At 37.9% G+C, this 17,235-nt stretch overlaps 1 protein-coding gene across 2 annotated transcripts in view; it reads right to left on the reverse strand.

Moving 5' to 3' along the window:
• PIGK (phosphatidylinositol glycan anchor biosynthesis class K) overlaps positions 1-17,235 on the reverse strand; it is a 71,949-nt gene that overhangs the window by 40,099 nt on the left and 14,615 nt on the right. For both annotated transcript variants that reach the window (XM_075097889.1, XM_075097890.1), the window contains one exon: positions 15,511-15,683. In XM_075097889.1, the coding sequence (XP_074953990.1) occupies positions 15,511-15,683 (173 nt within the window). The remainder of the gene's footprint in view (positions 1-15,510; positions 15,684-17,235) is intronic.

Genomic DNA, 17,235 nt, shown 5'->3' on the forward strand with positions numbered 1-17,235 from the left:
ATAAATCATGCTAGAAAGAAACTATGGAATGTTTTTCAGATGGGGCAATTCAATAAATAAGAGTTCAGTGATGAAAGTGTTTCTAGATCTCCTACCTGTTTTCCAGAGCAGGGACCTTAACCATTTACAAAAATTCACACCATCTTTCTTCTTTACCGCAGTAATTATTTCATTATTTTAGCTTAATCGGTGTCAGTTCTCACTTTTAATGTAGACATATATTTGTAACTCTCATAATATCAGAGGAGAAAAATATACTATGCCCAACTTCACAATACGGAACACATGACAAGTGTTTTAGTTGGATTGACAGGAAGACTTTGGGAAATTATGCAAACCTTTCTACCCTACTATAAACTTCCAGATGAGAAAAGAGGAGAGGAGAAAATTTTCATTTCACAGTGGTTTATAAAATAACCAATATCTGTTTTTTCCAGAAAAACCAGACACTAGTAACAACTGCACTGACTTGTATGCAAAGCCCCAGGCTATGGTACTGCCTAGGACAGTTAGGTACTATCTACTACTATATCAGAGAATCATATTCTAACAATACCGGAGGATAACTGTGCTGCAACCAAGCAGACACCAACAGAGTCCTTTGAGGAACAGGCAAGAAGTGAGTCAGACTGTATTTTAAAGAAAGGATGAAGTGTTTTTTTTTCCCTTTTTGTACTCAAACTTTTAGACTGTTTCAATACTCATACAAAGCACTCTTTCAGGATAAATCATTGAAGTGCTTTTTTTTCATTTTCACAGTTTTCTTATTTGCTCAAGGTTTCAACATGGGTTGCTTTGCTCTATGAGCAATAAGATGAAATTTAAGGCTTAATTGCTGCATAGGAACTAGAACAGAAACAATGCTTGCAATCTTATTCTGTGTACATTTGATGTTCACCCACATAAAAATCTAATTCTGCACAACTGTGAGGCAATATATAGGCAAAACACTAGACTTCATATCCAATATCAAATCAATGCAGAACGCTGGCTCCATTCCAAAAGACCAAAAAGACACACACACAAAATAAAAACCCAACCCAAAACCAACAAACTCAGAGCTCAGCCTGTAATCACTGCTATGAAAACAGGTTCAGACACAAAGGCACAGGCAACGGCCTGTGCACATTATTTTACGTAAACCTGTTATATATGGGCAACTCTCACTCCTGAACTTACCAAGGCTGCTCTTCCTTGAAATATCAACGTCCAAGAATTTCAAAGCTGCCTTTGCCACTCCTGTACTAAAAGGAGTGCTACACGGTCAGTTGACCGAATGTACCATCCCATGAAGAACTCACAGTATCCCTGCTGTGCAACTACTTTTATTACGAAAACTTTTGGTCATGCTTATATCATGAAAGGCATTTTCAGAGCCTATTCTACCACACAGGTTAAGACTGCAGTTACACATAAAACCATCTGCAGAGAAGAATATAAGGGGGGGTGGGAATCATAAAACTTTCACCCATTTTTCCACCAAATTCACAAAAGTATCTCCTTAATAGGGTCTAGCGGACTCCAGCACTAAAACTTCTTTATTAATAGTGGTCCTTATATTTTTATTTTAAAGACAATCACCTGCTTATCGGGGATTTCTAAGTGCTAAAAGGTAAGTATTAATCATACTTGCTTTAAAATTTCATTTTTATTTTTTAATGCTTTATGAAATGGCCCTCATTTTCTGTTACAGTTCTCCTCTCTTTACTTAGCTTCTGTCTAAAGCACTGGTGGTTTCTATGGTAACTTTGGCTTTTTTCCCCACTGTTCATGCAGGTTTTCATCACAGCCAACGACTTTTTTTAATCTTATCTGCTCTATAACAATAGTTCCTCGACTAAGGGGCTGCATACTGTACCAGATGAGAAACCTGCTATTTCACAGTAGTAACTGGAAAAACAGTAAGTTTTGCTAAATTTTGAAAACTAGCAATTGAAATGGAGGTTTTCTGCTTTGTTTTTTTAACGTCTGAAAGAAATATATTCAATCTGGACATTTTTCAGGTAAAATATATGCATCAGTGCACCATTACCTGTAAGATAAAGCAATATTTATAAATAGTAACACTTAAGGAACAAAAGACCTTGTGTGGTAACTTTTTGTGAAAGAAAATTAATCACTATTGTTTCATGTAGACTAAGCAGGACAACAAAATAAAGTGAGAACCACGTCATTTTCTGCAATCGCTAAACGTGCTTAAGCTCCACACTGCCTCTGCAGATTAACATCAGTTCAAATTTCCTTGTCACAGAAGAAAATACTTCTGATCACGTTAATAACTTATTTCTTAAGAGTTGCACATAGTCTGTTATCAAGTTGGTCTAAAACCTACAGGAAACAATCCGCATATGCCAACAAACAGATGAAGTAGGTGCAAAGGCTTGAGCTATTTCCAAACACTCTTCACTAAGATTCTACTTTTAAACCTGTTTTTCCAAGAATATCTAAGTTTGAGGCTAAATTCTTCGATGTGGGTTTGTTCTTGAAGTTTTTCTTTTCCTTGAATTAATGCAAAGGGGATGCCCTCTTCGTGTTTTCTATAGGACAACGTAATCTTTTTCTGCTCCAGATAGGAAGCACCTCTCATGAGTATTTACCACCTTACTCACAAAAAGTAACTGAAAACACAGGGGTTCAGTCAGATCAAGCTGATTAAACAATTAGACAAAATTAATGCAACATACAGGACTGAGCATTAAAAACATACATCCACACCAAGCTACTAGCAACAAACAGAATAACTACCTCATTTATTAAATAAGGCCCAAAACTAGCATTCCTGGACTAAAGCTTTAGCCAAATATGGTTACTTGAATCTAGGCCCTAACTTTGGAATGTATGCATGCAGGGCCGTGTTCAGTACAGTTCAGCAGAGTAGGCTATTGAAACCACCTCTGCTAAAATTAATTCAACTTTAATACTGTTGTCCTCTTAAGCAATATCAATAATAGGAGTAAAACACAGAAAGGATTTACAGGCTAAGAAAAACCACTATTTCATAGAATTCAACCCTGAGAACGATTTTGCATTAGTTGGTTTGAAGATGGGGTGCGTTCCATATCCACTTGCCTCAACAATAATAATTCACCTTTTTGTCCTATATTATGGATATGGACATTTTCCTTAATTTCAGGTTTTATAACCAGAAACACATGATGTTTTTTTGACGTGGGTAGACGACTAACATGTATATTGCTGTTATTTCTGATTATATTGATTTCCTGATTCCCTCCTCTCCTATTAACTTTTTTAAAAAATTCTGTTTGAAAAGAAGCATATCTAAAACTTACTCTTTTATTTTACAAGGACAACTACCAGTGAGAATAAATAATCTGCAATTTGCTTCATTTCAGCAATTTTGTTTCTTTTCAAATTCCTGGTGAAGTTAGTTTTATTACATAATTATTCTTTTGTACCATTCTGATTACATTTAGCAAAATAATCTGATTACTAGATGAGCACAGTAGGCACAAAATACAGTAATACATTAATTATTCCCTGTTTCAATTTATATTACTCTAGCTTTACTGAGACTTCAGTTTGGTACCATGTGCAGATTGCATATTCATTTGGCACATTAAAAGGTGGTGGGATTTCCTTTCTAACAATATCTATATAAGCCATAGTTTCTACAGCTTTCTCTTGTGCTCGCAGCCAGTTATAGGCAACAGTTGCATAGCGATTCGATCTGTTCCATAGCTGCATTTTATATCATCACTGACATATAAAATGAGCTTCCTCCCCGCCTTTCTTTCCCAGTCTCAACGTGTCTTGTAAAGGACTTCATGTTACATCCAGAGAAAGAGAAAAGAAACAGTTAGAAACCAGTAAGAAACAATTATCTAGGATATCTAAAAACTCAGCTAAGTACCTCTTGGGTGATGTATTACCAAAAATAAATTCCATGTCACACTACCAATCACTATTATTCTAAGGCATCTCTTGCATCTATTATTACCAGCCATAAAACTCAACATATGTGTACACAAAATTCAATACAGTGATAATCTTTCAAGAACTGTGCTGTAATTTTAAATGCTTTATATTTAGTGTTAGATGAATTTAAGAACAGTCATAATTTGGCACATAATTACCAAATGACTCATGGATACTCCCTCATGAGGTTAAAGAAATAATTATGTTTGTATAAAACACTGATAGTGCATAATAATAAGAATTTTGTGACCAGTAATGGAAGCCCTTTATTTGCAGAATATGTACACCACCAGTGCATTTATTTTTTTTCCACACTCCACCACCAAGCTGGAAGCATGTTGCTCTCCATAACCTTTCAACAGCCACCAGTGTTGCTGAAAGCATCCCCAAGTATGGCAACTGGGGAAGCTGTTTTCATGGTGTTTTTTATATGTTTGCTCATTAGTTACAGAACAGACAAACACACATCACTTAATATACAACAGTTATTACTATGAAATATTTAGAGCGACCACTGACATAAACTACCTTTGAATCTATGGCATCTGAAGTCTTCCTGCCACAACTAACATAATACTTCCTCCTGTGCTTCCTAAATTACTTCATAAACCCACATATTAATATGCAGTCTAATATTTTTCAATAGTGCCATTAGGTTCGCAAACCATGTAGAAATATTCTGTTTTAAGGACAATTTTCCATCTAACCATATTTCTTGTGCGTATACACAGTTTCCGGTTTTAAAACATTACAGCAGAGTGCAGATTTATCTGTTTTACAGATACACCATATATTTTTATGGAGATATTTGTAAAAGCTCCTAAGCATCTATTAAGATAGAAGTCAGCTCAGAATATTTTGTAATAAAGTACCTATTAGTAAAAACTGTATCAGAGGGAAACCACACACAAAGGAAAAAGGAACTAGGGCACTCTATTTGACAGCTAAGGAAGAAACAGAGGTTACGTCCTCTATGGCTGAGATTTAGAGCAGTTTCACTTAGTGGCTGTTCTGCTCCAATTCCCCAGATAAAATTTAGACCTACAGCAAGCAGTCTTCATTCCTATTTTATTCTAGCAGGAAGTCATGGTTCAGACTCTTAAGTAACCAACAGAAAAAAAAAATACTAGTCAGTGGGGAGCTATGAAGCTTAAACATTATGTTACAGTTAAATTGAGATAAACCTTACAGTAACTACAGGGTTCGTTATATTCTCACAAACTGAGTCCTAAATTGCTAAATATGTAGAGATGTAACTTTTTTCCTACTATTTCAAACAGAAAAATATTACTGAAATTTTAGAGCAGCTGAAACATGCCTATGGCAACATGTCTCACTTGCAGGCAACACAGGACCCAAAATCATCCAGAAATACAAGTAACCCTTTCTGATTTTTATCTCACTCAAATTATTTAATATAATTATAACATTATAATGCACCACCTCACCTGTCAAATTTAAATAGCTACTGTGGAACTACAGGAAAAACATACCCTTATCTGCTTCTTTCATGCAGTTTACACTCAAGTAATCTTTCCGACTGCATAGAAAATCTAACCATTCCTAGCCTTCAGAGCGCTGTGCTGCTCAGGAGGAAATTCAGATGTATAATCTGCAAGCCAGATTTGTCCCTAGTTTAGGAAAGCTTCTGCCAGCAGAAGTGTCGCCCTGGACTGCAGCTCCAGGAAGGCAGCCATGGGGAAAACATATTGGCACCACGCAGCCACAGCCCGCCTGTCCTCCTAAGAGCCCATATGGGGCCTGCGCAAACTGGAAAGCAAGTCGTGCAGTCCAGCAGGACGCCTTCAGCCACCCTGGCTAGCACATCCTAGCCACAGATTAACTCTGCCCCCTCCATGATACGGTGCCCTCAGTGAGGAACAGAAAGACCATCTGTTCTCTCCTTGCAGTTAATCTCCCTCCCGGCGAGGGCAGCACGGTCTGCGGTGCCAGCAGAGTACAAGTTACACAGACTAACAAACTACCTGAGACCAGCTACGGTATGGATACGTAATGTGGGATACACATTTTAGTGGTTTACTCTGCAAGCCAATTTGGCTTTTCTAAGCAGAATAAATGAGCCAGCTTTGGCTTAAGAACATGCAATGTCCCAGGCCAGCAAAACCACTTTCAGTAATGGTTTACTTGATGGGGGTACTCAGATTCCTAATGGAAAATGTGAGTTCAAACTTCTTGCAGAATAAGAACAAGAGGAAGCCCACTCCTACAAATACCCTTCCACACAGCTTCTGAAGCTGTGTGCATCCAAACATCTGCCATTTATCATTCATGACTGGAAAACCAATAGTCTAATAATTTTTTAAAAATATTGAGATAAGAAACAAAATAACAGAGAAAAGATACCATCAATTTAAAGATTATAATCTGTTGAAGATTATTCTAAAATATTAGTAGTCTTCCTTATCCGTTGATCAGAATGTCTAAAATCGTACATGGCCAGTATTATTCAGTCTTTTCCTCCACATCTGGTCCCTGCGGAATTGATTTTTTTTTATTTTTTACATAGCAATTACACAGAGAATTACACAGAAAATACGACTGTAAAATTAAAAATCCAGCAACAAGAGGCCGGAGAAGGTGCAACACGGTCAATTTTTTCAGTGTCTGATCAACCATTCCCTTTGTATTGGAATAAATTTGTAGGTCAGCTAGACTTCAGCAACAGGGTTTCTTAACCCGTAGGAACAGAACTTAAAATAGCTATCATATAATTCAAGGAACTCATGCTAAAGCAACTGTGAATACCAATACTCAACATTTATTCTTCCCTTACCCATAGGAAAGGAAATCCTAGCCCCCACTGTGATCTTGCCTTCTCTTGGGAACTACTGGATTGAACTATTCATGCCTGAACTCTTGGCAGGGATGGCATGGAAAAGCACTCTCCCTCTCCAAATTTGCTTCTATATCCTCATTCCTGCCAGACACCAGAATGCTATTCCCTAAACAATACTGGTGGTTTCAATTTATATTTTTTGGAAATCCTATGATTTGAACTATTCCCGCACCCATAAGAAACATAAATATAGTTTGGCTATAAAAAACATAGTAATTTCAGTTTGCAATGAAAATACATTTGTTCCATTTATGATATGAGAATATACTGCTTTCAGTGGTAATAAATTCTAGTGCTATATTACAAAATATGAACACGCCTCTACACATATACACGTTCATTTCACGAAAGAGAAATTCTGCCTGTCTATATGTTCCAAGTTAGATTTGACCTCTAGGCAGATGACTAAGGTGTTTTCAGGCTTTTTAGTTGTCTTTCAATGTTATGTAAAGTTATGGCCAATTTACTCTTGCTTTTTTAACAGTAACTGGCACAACGGAGATGGATTGTCACCATTCTATGAAAGCTGAACATCCACAGTTGCCACTATATACCCTTGCAGCTCCAGAAACATCTGAACAGTAACTGGTGACAACTGAATTAAGTTTGCTAAGATTCGAAAGACACTACAACATATCCAACCCCTTAACAGTTATTCTTCCCTTTGTATCTCACTTTCCTCTTTTTTTCTTTTTCAGCTTCAGGGGATACCAAACACACTATTGTGTTTCATTACCTTTTGTTTGTTTCTTCTGGTATTTACCAATACCAACTTCTGTGCAATCATGGTCTCCTACCTGCAAAAATGCTGAGTAAGTTCCATTTTGCAGTAAGTTCTTTGTTTATAGAATTACTTTCTTCTCCTGAAAGATCAATCTTACCACAGAGATAATATTCTGGTGACCTACAAATTTCATACAATAATCTTAGCAGTAGCTTGGGCACTGTGGTAGACATATTCAGCATCTGTTATTTCCCCTCCCACAGTTTCTATAGATTTGATACCCTTGACCAAGCACAAAAAACAATCTCATTTTGTAAAGTAATATTAAACAGTGTTCAGCAAGCCATCTGTAAATCCACTTCTTTATGTGATTAGAATCGCCTTTTGTAAATTACCTCCAGTTTTCTTTCCATCCTTTGATGCAATTTTTACTTTCTTGCTCTCCTGTTTTGCCAGAAATTTGCACTAGTCTATTCAAACAGCTAACTGGATAGAAAACAGATGCCTAGCAATAATGCAGTGATTATTTTGGAGTTCAGCTCTTCTCTCACAACTCACATTTCACTTTTTTGCTGAAGAACTAGGGCCCTTAGTATGCTCCCTATGACGCATAACTTCTCTGAGTGTAGCAGAGCCTTCAGAAATAAGCAGTGCAAGGAAACATCTTACTATCTTCCAGACCATCAGGCAGCTTACCAAAATCAACAATAGGGCTTCAAGGACTTCTATTTAAGTAATAAATTTAATAGCCTCTATGACAAGAGCTTTGGTCCACCAAACACCTGACTTGAGAAAAGTCTGTCCTGTTGGGAGGGCTGGGAGATGCAAATAGAGATCCCTGTACGGTCTTCCAGCCATCAGTTATACAAATGTGTCATGAAGGCAGAATGCCCCTTTCTTCCTCACAGCTCTGGACAAGACATGAATTTTCAGTGGCAGAAATCGCTGACCATCTGGAAGGTAATCCCTCAGGCACTCAAAAAAACAAGCGTAAGCTTTTTCACAACATTAAAACAGGGAAGGACTAAGAGCATTTGCATATGCCTTAATACCATATCAAAAAAACCAGTAATGTTGCTTGAGCCCCAGAGACTTAATAGTTATGTGCCCAGATTAATTTCTGGGGCATAAGGAATGCTAACGTATGCTTGGCCACTAAATTCCAAAGACCTAACAGCCCCCTAATCACTCTTCCAAGCTGCCTGTTTGCTCTTTGCCCCCCATTTTTCTACCTCCTAGAGATTTTCTTCTTAGTCACACAAAAAGTATGTCTTAACAAACATCAACAGCAGCTCTGGTACTTTTGACAGGAAATAAATAATAGTGATAGACTTTTATTGAAATTATCATGCTATCTCATAGTGCTGAGAACATGCTAAAATTACATTAAAATATTTCCTGGTCAGACTTATGCCAAATACTACAGCTGTTTGCATGGCCTTCTTGAGCAGTGGCATACAGTACACAACTACAGAAGTAACTCTTAGAACAGACATTAATTTGTATTTAGCACCCGGACAGCAAAGCAGGATCATCAAGCCAAGACCTCCACATAAAGGGCGCTAGAACGACTAACGAGCACTTCAGGAGACTAGAATTATAGAGCAGCCCACTCAACTGCAAAAATAATAGCAGGTAAAGACCACACAAGGGAGAAGAGGTGAAGAAGAAATAATGAGACAAAGTAAGAATGCTACATAGGAAAGGTGTAAAAAGGAGTGGGAAAGGAAAACAAAATTAAAAACCTAGACTGAACACCCTATGATTTCTGGATATTCTCAGCATCTAGATGATGCCAACATCTACTAGATTTACTTAAGATCTCCTTCTAAATCTGCCATGCAACAATTTTAGACATGTCTGCTACCTAACAATATTATATGTATAAGTCAATTGGCATATGCAAGTCGCTTATGAAGAACACGTACCTTCTGGACTTGATTCAAAAGCTTAAGTTCACAAAAATATTGCCATAGACTCGCAAGTGCTTCACAGCACCTCTGCAGACCAAGAGGTTTGCTTTGATGTCAAAACCTATTAAAATTGTATGTAAGAATATCTATATATAGGTTCAGCAAAGTAGCGTTCTACGAAAAACAATGTGAAACAATAGAAGCACAACCTGGTACTAACAGTCAAAGATTTCTCATAGAAGAAATGCAGGATGCCACACAAAACCCCACTAGAAGTTGGAGGAAGAGGGAAAAATCATCCAACACCAAAGAAAATCTGACTCATGAGCTATAGTTTTGCAACAAAACATATTTTCTTACAAAAAAAACAAAATCTGGCAAAAAATATGGTCAAAAACATCCTTTCAAATGAACAAATAATATATTGTTCAAAGCTTCTTTTTAAAATACATTGCTAAATATGGACTGTAATTACGACGCATAACACTTCAGTGTACTTGAAGTCTTCCCAACAGAATTTATACCTGCAGTTCCTTTTGATATTGTCAGTCGTCCTTATTTATGTTATACTCATGTTATATGAATGAAACTGTACCCTCCTATGAAATTTCTCCTACTATAACGTTCATGTTAATTTTAGGTGTATTACCTTGAAAAGTTCTTTTACACTAACAGGTATAGGAGCATATATGTATGTGCATATGTATATATCGATCTGTCTCTAGGCAAGCCAAGAAAAACCAAACGTATTTACAAAATACTTTAAGAAATATACCAATAATATTTGACAACAAGTATTAGTGCACCCATCTTTTTTCATTACTTGTAGGCTATAGAAACATACACGGATCGAAAAATCCAGACTTACAAATGCATTCTGCTCTAATGGCAAGACGTTAGAGGAAATTATATACTACAGGTGTAGCTGATTAGTGTGTTTCATGAAAAGAAAATTATTAAATACATCCAAAGATGCTTCCAGAAAAACAATGCTACCTGGAGTTAACAGCTTCATAATCCCACTCTCAATTCAACACAGATAAGTGGAGGCCTGCTAATTTATAAGTGCTTTTTCTATTTACACGTTACTCTGAAGCTGAAGTGCATTAGCTCTCCACAAGGTTGCCATCCAATGGGAGAAGCGGAGGATAAAACAAAAATCTTGCATTATCCCCTCGAATTCACGCCAAACAACAACAGTTCACCTCCTCCTTTCCCACCCCAGCAACAGTATTCGCAAACTGACCACTCGGGGGGTGGGGGTCCCCCCAGGGCCGCGCTCACGCCGCCCGCCCCGTCCCTCGCCCAGCGCCACTGGGCGGCCCGGGCCGGGGCTCGCCCGCTCCAACGCTGCCACCTGCCGGCGCCCGCCGGCACGGGACCGGACGGGCCCCGCCGGGCCCCGCCTCCCGCCCCGCTCCGCCCCGCCGCCTCCCGCCCCCTGCAGCTCCCGGGGCCAGCCCCGGCCTACCGCCGCACGGCAGAGCCACCAGAACAAACACAGCCACCCCGATCTTCAAAAGCCTCCGCGTAAGAGTAGGTAGAAAATACAAAGAAGGGGGGGGGGGGGAGAAGCTGGCGTAAATCTGTCCCTAACATAACACCAAATCAAGGTGCGAACGAGAACTGGGAATTTCTCAAGAGAACAAGAAATTTCGGAATTAGTACTAAAAATTACTTATAAAATTTAAAAGAACTACAACTCTGAGGCACCTTGTGAAAAATGAACTTGTTGATCTCAGAACAAACCCAGCCGTTTTTACTTTAAGAAAAGCCCGCTGAGCTGAACAGCTTCTACCAGCCAGACAAATTACCTATTGGTTCACAAAGAGCATCCCCATGGATTCAGGAACACACACCAGCAGCGTCACTTTTTAAGCACATCAAACTGAAAATAACTGGTGGACAAGAAGAAGGGACAGGGAAGAGAGAAAAGAGACACTGACACACACACAAAAAATAGATTGAGAGAACATAAGCTGTTAACATACTGCAAATGAACCAATTACTCACAGTTACTCTCTTACACAAGCATTCTTCCCAACACAAGTGGCCAATTTACTTATTTTTAGGAAAACAGTCCCTGCCAGTAGTACCACAATTCTTCTTAACAAAACTATTAAATATGAAGCCCAATTCTCAAAAGCAATGAAACTAGGATGGTTTTATATGATGCTGTCTTTAATTCACTTCTTACTACCCTCAGGAGAAATATTCATCCCAATTTTTACCAACGCTTTCTGCTGATACACATCTTTTCCTCCTGACAGGAGCTGAAAAGCAGTAAGTGTTCCAACTGGCTGTGGAGTTACAATCCAAGTTTAAGAGAGACACTCCTAATTTATTAGGTGTACTAAACTCTGCAAGGCTCTCCAAAGAAGCAGGATTTCTTCTACTCCTTAAGGTTTACTTTTTGCACTTTCATGGGGATTTAGACAAAGTACAGTCAGCTGAAGCCCCCAAACCCCTAGACTGTCAGGTTTTCTGCTAAAATTGGCAGCTACAAACCCAGTCAGGACTGCGGCAGCTGCAGAACAAGCCCTTTGAAGTGAACATAGCTTAGATTGAAACTGCTGTGAAGAAAGGGAACAGCAGAGGATTCTTCTTTTAATTTTTTAAAGCTTTTACTCACAAATATTCACCTACTACTATGTGGATAGAAAGAAAGTCTCTTCTTTTGGTTAATTAGTAGTTGTTCTTTGTATGAGTCTCAGCCAAAGCCAAAGGAGACTTCAAAGGCCTCACTCATTAAGTGTCACGGCTTGTGCTCAACATGAAACTGCCAGTTCTGATCTGGTTGCACAGCTATAGCTCACACTGGCCTCCGGACTGGATCCGTATTACGAAGCCATTGCTAAGCAATTGTGTAACAAAAGAACAAACTTCTGTTGAAAAGATTTGGCAAAGTCGCAGCAATGGGTGAGATGAAAACTTGAACAGTCTGCCAGCAGTACGGTCCCAATACTCATGCCTCATGTGACGGCATCTTCTTTACCCATTATCTGTGTAATCCGTGGTTCATCTCTTTTGTTTGGTTTTTTTTTTAATGCCCTTGTCTGCACATATGACACCTGCAACTTTAAAACAAACAAATCGGATCTACCACAGACTACTTAAGACTGCGTCAGAGTTGAAATCTGTATTTCATTTTCTGGTTATGCTCCATGACACGAATATTCTGTAGCATTCTACTGCCACCAGTGTGTAAAAGGAAAAAGGTATGAAGCTTTTGTGGGAAGATAAAGAGGAAATTATTCATAAAGGAATGAAGCCAAGAGACTACCTCAAATATTAAACCAACAAAATCTCCACGAATTATCTTTTAGGAAAAAAAAAAAGTACCTGAAATGCAATACATAAAAAGGAAAAGACTTAAGATTATGCACAGATTTTGTCAGAATAAAAAACAATCTACACACTCAGGAACCAATGTAATACATCAAAATTTGGTTTAGCAATATATATTTGCGATCTATCAGATACTTCCTGGTAAATACCTCTTGCAAACCCTGAAGGGGCACAAGTTCAATTCTACATGACTTTTCTCCTCTTCACAAACGCTTTTAAAACAATATTAGGCATGAGCAAGATTATTCATGACTAATTTGGCAGAATTATTCATTTTTCAAGAAGCTTGGTTTAGATCTCTCCCAATGACACCAAAAAGAATAAACCAGGCTATGCTAGCCCTGTCTTTCCCTAGCTATTTTATACACGAGTGCAATCTGGGGCATCAACAACCACCACATTCCCAAAAGGTACAGAATGGTTTAACTAACACTGAGAAGTTACAAATATGCACTCATATTCTTTCATTCAAGGGTCATTCTTACATTAATTTGGGACAATCTGGGTAGTATTTATTCAAAGATCACATAATTTGTGAAGTGTTCTGACTTCTTAACAGCCTCAAAAATAGATCTGTGTAATATTTATTATATTCTTTATATAAAACCAGAGTAACTAGCTCTTGCTGAGCAGACTCTCCCAAACTGCATTTTTAATTACTAACTTCATTTCAAGCCATAATTCTTAAATTTGTTGTAGTGAAACCAATCTCTGTCATACCAGAATTCTGTTTAAGGAATTTATTAAGCACTCCACATCGCTATCTATACAGCTATACTACAATTTTCCAGGGCTTTTCTACAAGTCCATACTTTCTTCTCCACTGAAAACACACGCTCTATAAACTCCTCCAAAGTGGTGACAAGAAACTGAGCACTGAAGTATATTTTTGGAAAACTGATCTGAATACAGTGCAATGAATAACTTAATGTTTTACATGAGACCACTTTAAAATGGTCATATATATTAAGCATGAGGCAGCTGCTGCTGTGTGCTTCCATTCCAAGGTGTACACGTTCCCAAAGACTCTCTCAAGCTAGGGCAGAACTATTTAGCTATTAAACCAGCATGTTCCCATCCCTTCCATTTTCACAGATTTAAGTTAACCGGAATTGCCATGATAATGTGATACACCTTTCATTAATTATCAGAACATTTCACAAGGATAACATTCCTCTCTGCGCGTGAGTGCCCGTTTCTCAACATTGCTTCCATGTGTCCAGTTCAGCAGTGTGTCTGACACCTAAGTAAACCTCACTAAGTCAAAGACAGAAAGGCACCAAACAACTCAAAGATAGAAGCTGAAAATCCCAACCAGTCATTTCCCATTTCAGAACAGTGAAGTAATCCAAAACCTATTTCTCCTTTTAATTTTCTGAAAATTAGAAACCTGCATAGCTAAGTTTTCATCATGGTTTTTGACCAGCAAAATGTCTGTTATTTGCCAAAAGCTTTTTTATTGTTCAGAGAAAAAACAAATTTAGTGTCACTAAATACTATTCTAAACTAAGAAGTCACAAAATTAGCTTAAGATATATATGGTTAGTACTAACACATATGATACAGACAAAAATAAAGTACGAAATAAAATACAAAATACCCTAAACCCAAAGGATATTTTTAATTACGAGGACTAGAGTTACTGTTATCTTTAGAATAGAACAGACTGTTTCAGTTGGAAGGGACCTACAAAGATCCAGGTCCAACTGCCTGACCAACTCAGGGCTGACCATAAGTTAAAGCATGTTATTAAGGGCATTGTCCAAATGCCTCTTAAACACTTGACAGGCTTGCGGTATCAACCACCTCTCTGGGAAGCCTGTTCCAGGGTTTGACCACCCTCTCGGTAAAGAAATGCTTCCTAATATCCAGTCCAAACCTCCCCTGACTATTTTAAAATTAACAAAACTGTTATCCACTAACTTATTCTTTGATTTGAGCAACGGTAAACAACAGGTAGAAAATAATTTGTGTAAATTTAAGGGTTGAAAAATATTTCATCCCTAGTATAGCAGACTATTTCAATCCTTTTTTTTTTCCCTCCTAGAGGACAGTATGATGAAACATAAAAGATGCAACAGAAATGGAAGTACAATGCTAAACAAACTCCACAGTACAAGCACATCTTCCTTTACATGTTCCCAATAGGTGGCAACAGAATACCAAAAATACAAAGTAGTTTTTAATCCTTTCTTCATCCACAAAGTAACCGAAGCCCCGCTACAACTTCTATCAATGAACTTGCACCAGCAGTTTTATTCAAATGAATCGCTGCATCTCAGCAACAGAAATTCTCAGGACAGTTAATCTCAAAAGCCAGAAAATTCACAGAACAGAAAAAAAGCATTTACTGAAAAGCTAGTTGTTATGAAACATCAATCTGATGGCTTATACTCAGAGCTTATCTGAGGGACTAAGCTATTACAAGTAGGAATCTACAATAACAAAATGTTTCTGCACATTAAAGCAGAAATGTTAAGGAAGAAAAAATTTTAGACTAGTCTTTTTTTGTTGTTGACATCCATGCCTTGGTCTTTAGCAGTATTTATTTATAAGACAAAGTTTTCAGCTGACAAACCCCAACTTTACCAGTAGTAGTAGGTCCATACTAACTCCCTGATTCTTCGCAAGAAATGACAGGAAATCAGAGTAGTTCTCTCCTTGACAGCTGTATGACTACTTTGTTTCTGTGGCAGAGCTTTACAAATCAAGTCAAAATAATGACTACTTACTTGCTTTCAAAACCAGCTAAGTCACCGTCCAAAGAAATTGTCTCTGTCGTGATTTCCACTTTCCTCACACTGCCAAAGAAGTCTGTTATCAGAACATTTTGCGGGTCTCGCTGGAAGAGATCAGTTCGGTGCCCAGGTGTGGAAACGCACAAACTTTTTGGACAGACCTGAAACTGGAAACCAAGATGGACAATCATGTCCTGTCCTTCATTCATCAGTAGTCATATACCTTCCAAAATGTGATCGCTATAAAAAGAAGGATATATGCCACACATAACTTGCATTAATTTCAGTACAACCTCCACAGCTGAAAAAAGATTGAATAAAAACATAAAAAGCATAAACATCTTGATTATACATTTCAGAAACCTTTACCCTCACAATTACACTGTTTGAGTTTAGAAATGATTCTGCGAAAGTCAACCATCAATTATATGTAACTGATTAAATTCACAAAAGTATTTCTGAATATAGATGCAGCAATGCTGCTATAACCTTCCCAAAAGCACAAGTGGATATAAATTCTTCATATTTACCAAAGGGAAGCAGGCAAGATTAAACAAGCCTTGCGAAACAGCTAGTAGTAAAGGCTTCATAAAGAAGCAAGAATTTACATTTTGATTTGAAAGAAAAAAAAACCTCTTAGTCTTATTTCTAGTTTATAGTCTGCAAATTAATGCAGAATTAGGATCCTCAAATATCAAAGGTGTTTTATGTACAGTAAGTTCACAGAGACATCCTGTAAAACCTACAAATTAGCTCTATATACCTTATTATTTATTTTACCTATGCTTTTTGTCTACATATTAGATCCACTAAATCCAGCACACACTGCAACACCTGGAAGACAAGAACAGCACTAACGAACTGTTTTCAGTGGACCCAATTCTGTATAAAGGTACATTTGCTGAAAATAAGTGGACGTAACAGTGGCAGATTTGTTGTAGCATTTACAATATCTTACAAGACAGCATGCCTATTAAATAACAAGACTGATATGTACCCAGCAGATATTCAAGGCAGTTTGAGCACAATGCCTTTTTGCACAAGTCCTACCACACTTGCCACAAAAATCTCTAATATTTCCCATCCGGACAGATTCCTTATTTCAAGGGATCTCGTAATGCACATAATGTAACACAAATAATAATTGGCTTCTACTTTTATTAATAATGCTACATAGCTTGAGGTGCCATGAAATGCAGCCCAAGACCTCACTCTCTCTAGCCTCCTTGATGAGATTGGAAAGCTGAGTTCATTTCTCAATCATTAAAAGGCACTTCGCAACCACACACACAGCCCTACTAGACACAGCAGCTAGGCACGCATCCCCGCTAGACAGCTTCATGAGCAAATGTCACTGTCCATTCAACTGTCTCTCGGGCAACCCACAGACCACCCGCTAACCGTGCGGGTTATGCGAGTCCTTTCACACTCCAGCAACACCTAACATTTAACAGAAAAGATTAATGCACAGGACTATGAAGGATGCTCTTGACATGGGTGGTGATCTTCCTTAATCTTAAATTCTCCAAGTCATTTTCAGAAACAGTTTCATCAGTCACTGGATCTAGAGCTCAGATACCTAATTACATCATGGGTCAGTTCTTGGAAGGTTGCACTCTTAGGACAAAATCACAGGTCCTAATTAGCCTCAATTATCCCAGATCATGACTGACAAAACCTATGAGTTTCAGTCCATACTTCCTAGCAGAAATTCTGTGC

Source organism: Phalacrocorax aristotelis, chromosome 6 (assembly GCF_949628215.1).
Source record: "Phalacrocorax aristotelis chromosome 6, bGulAri2.1, whole genome shotgun sequence".
Lineage (NCBI taxonomy): Eukaryota > Metazoa > Chordata > Aves > Suliformes > Phalacrocoracidae > Phalacrocorax > Phalacrocorax aristotelis.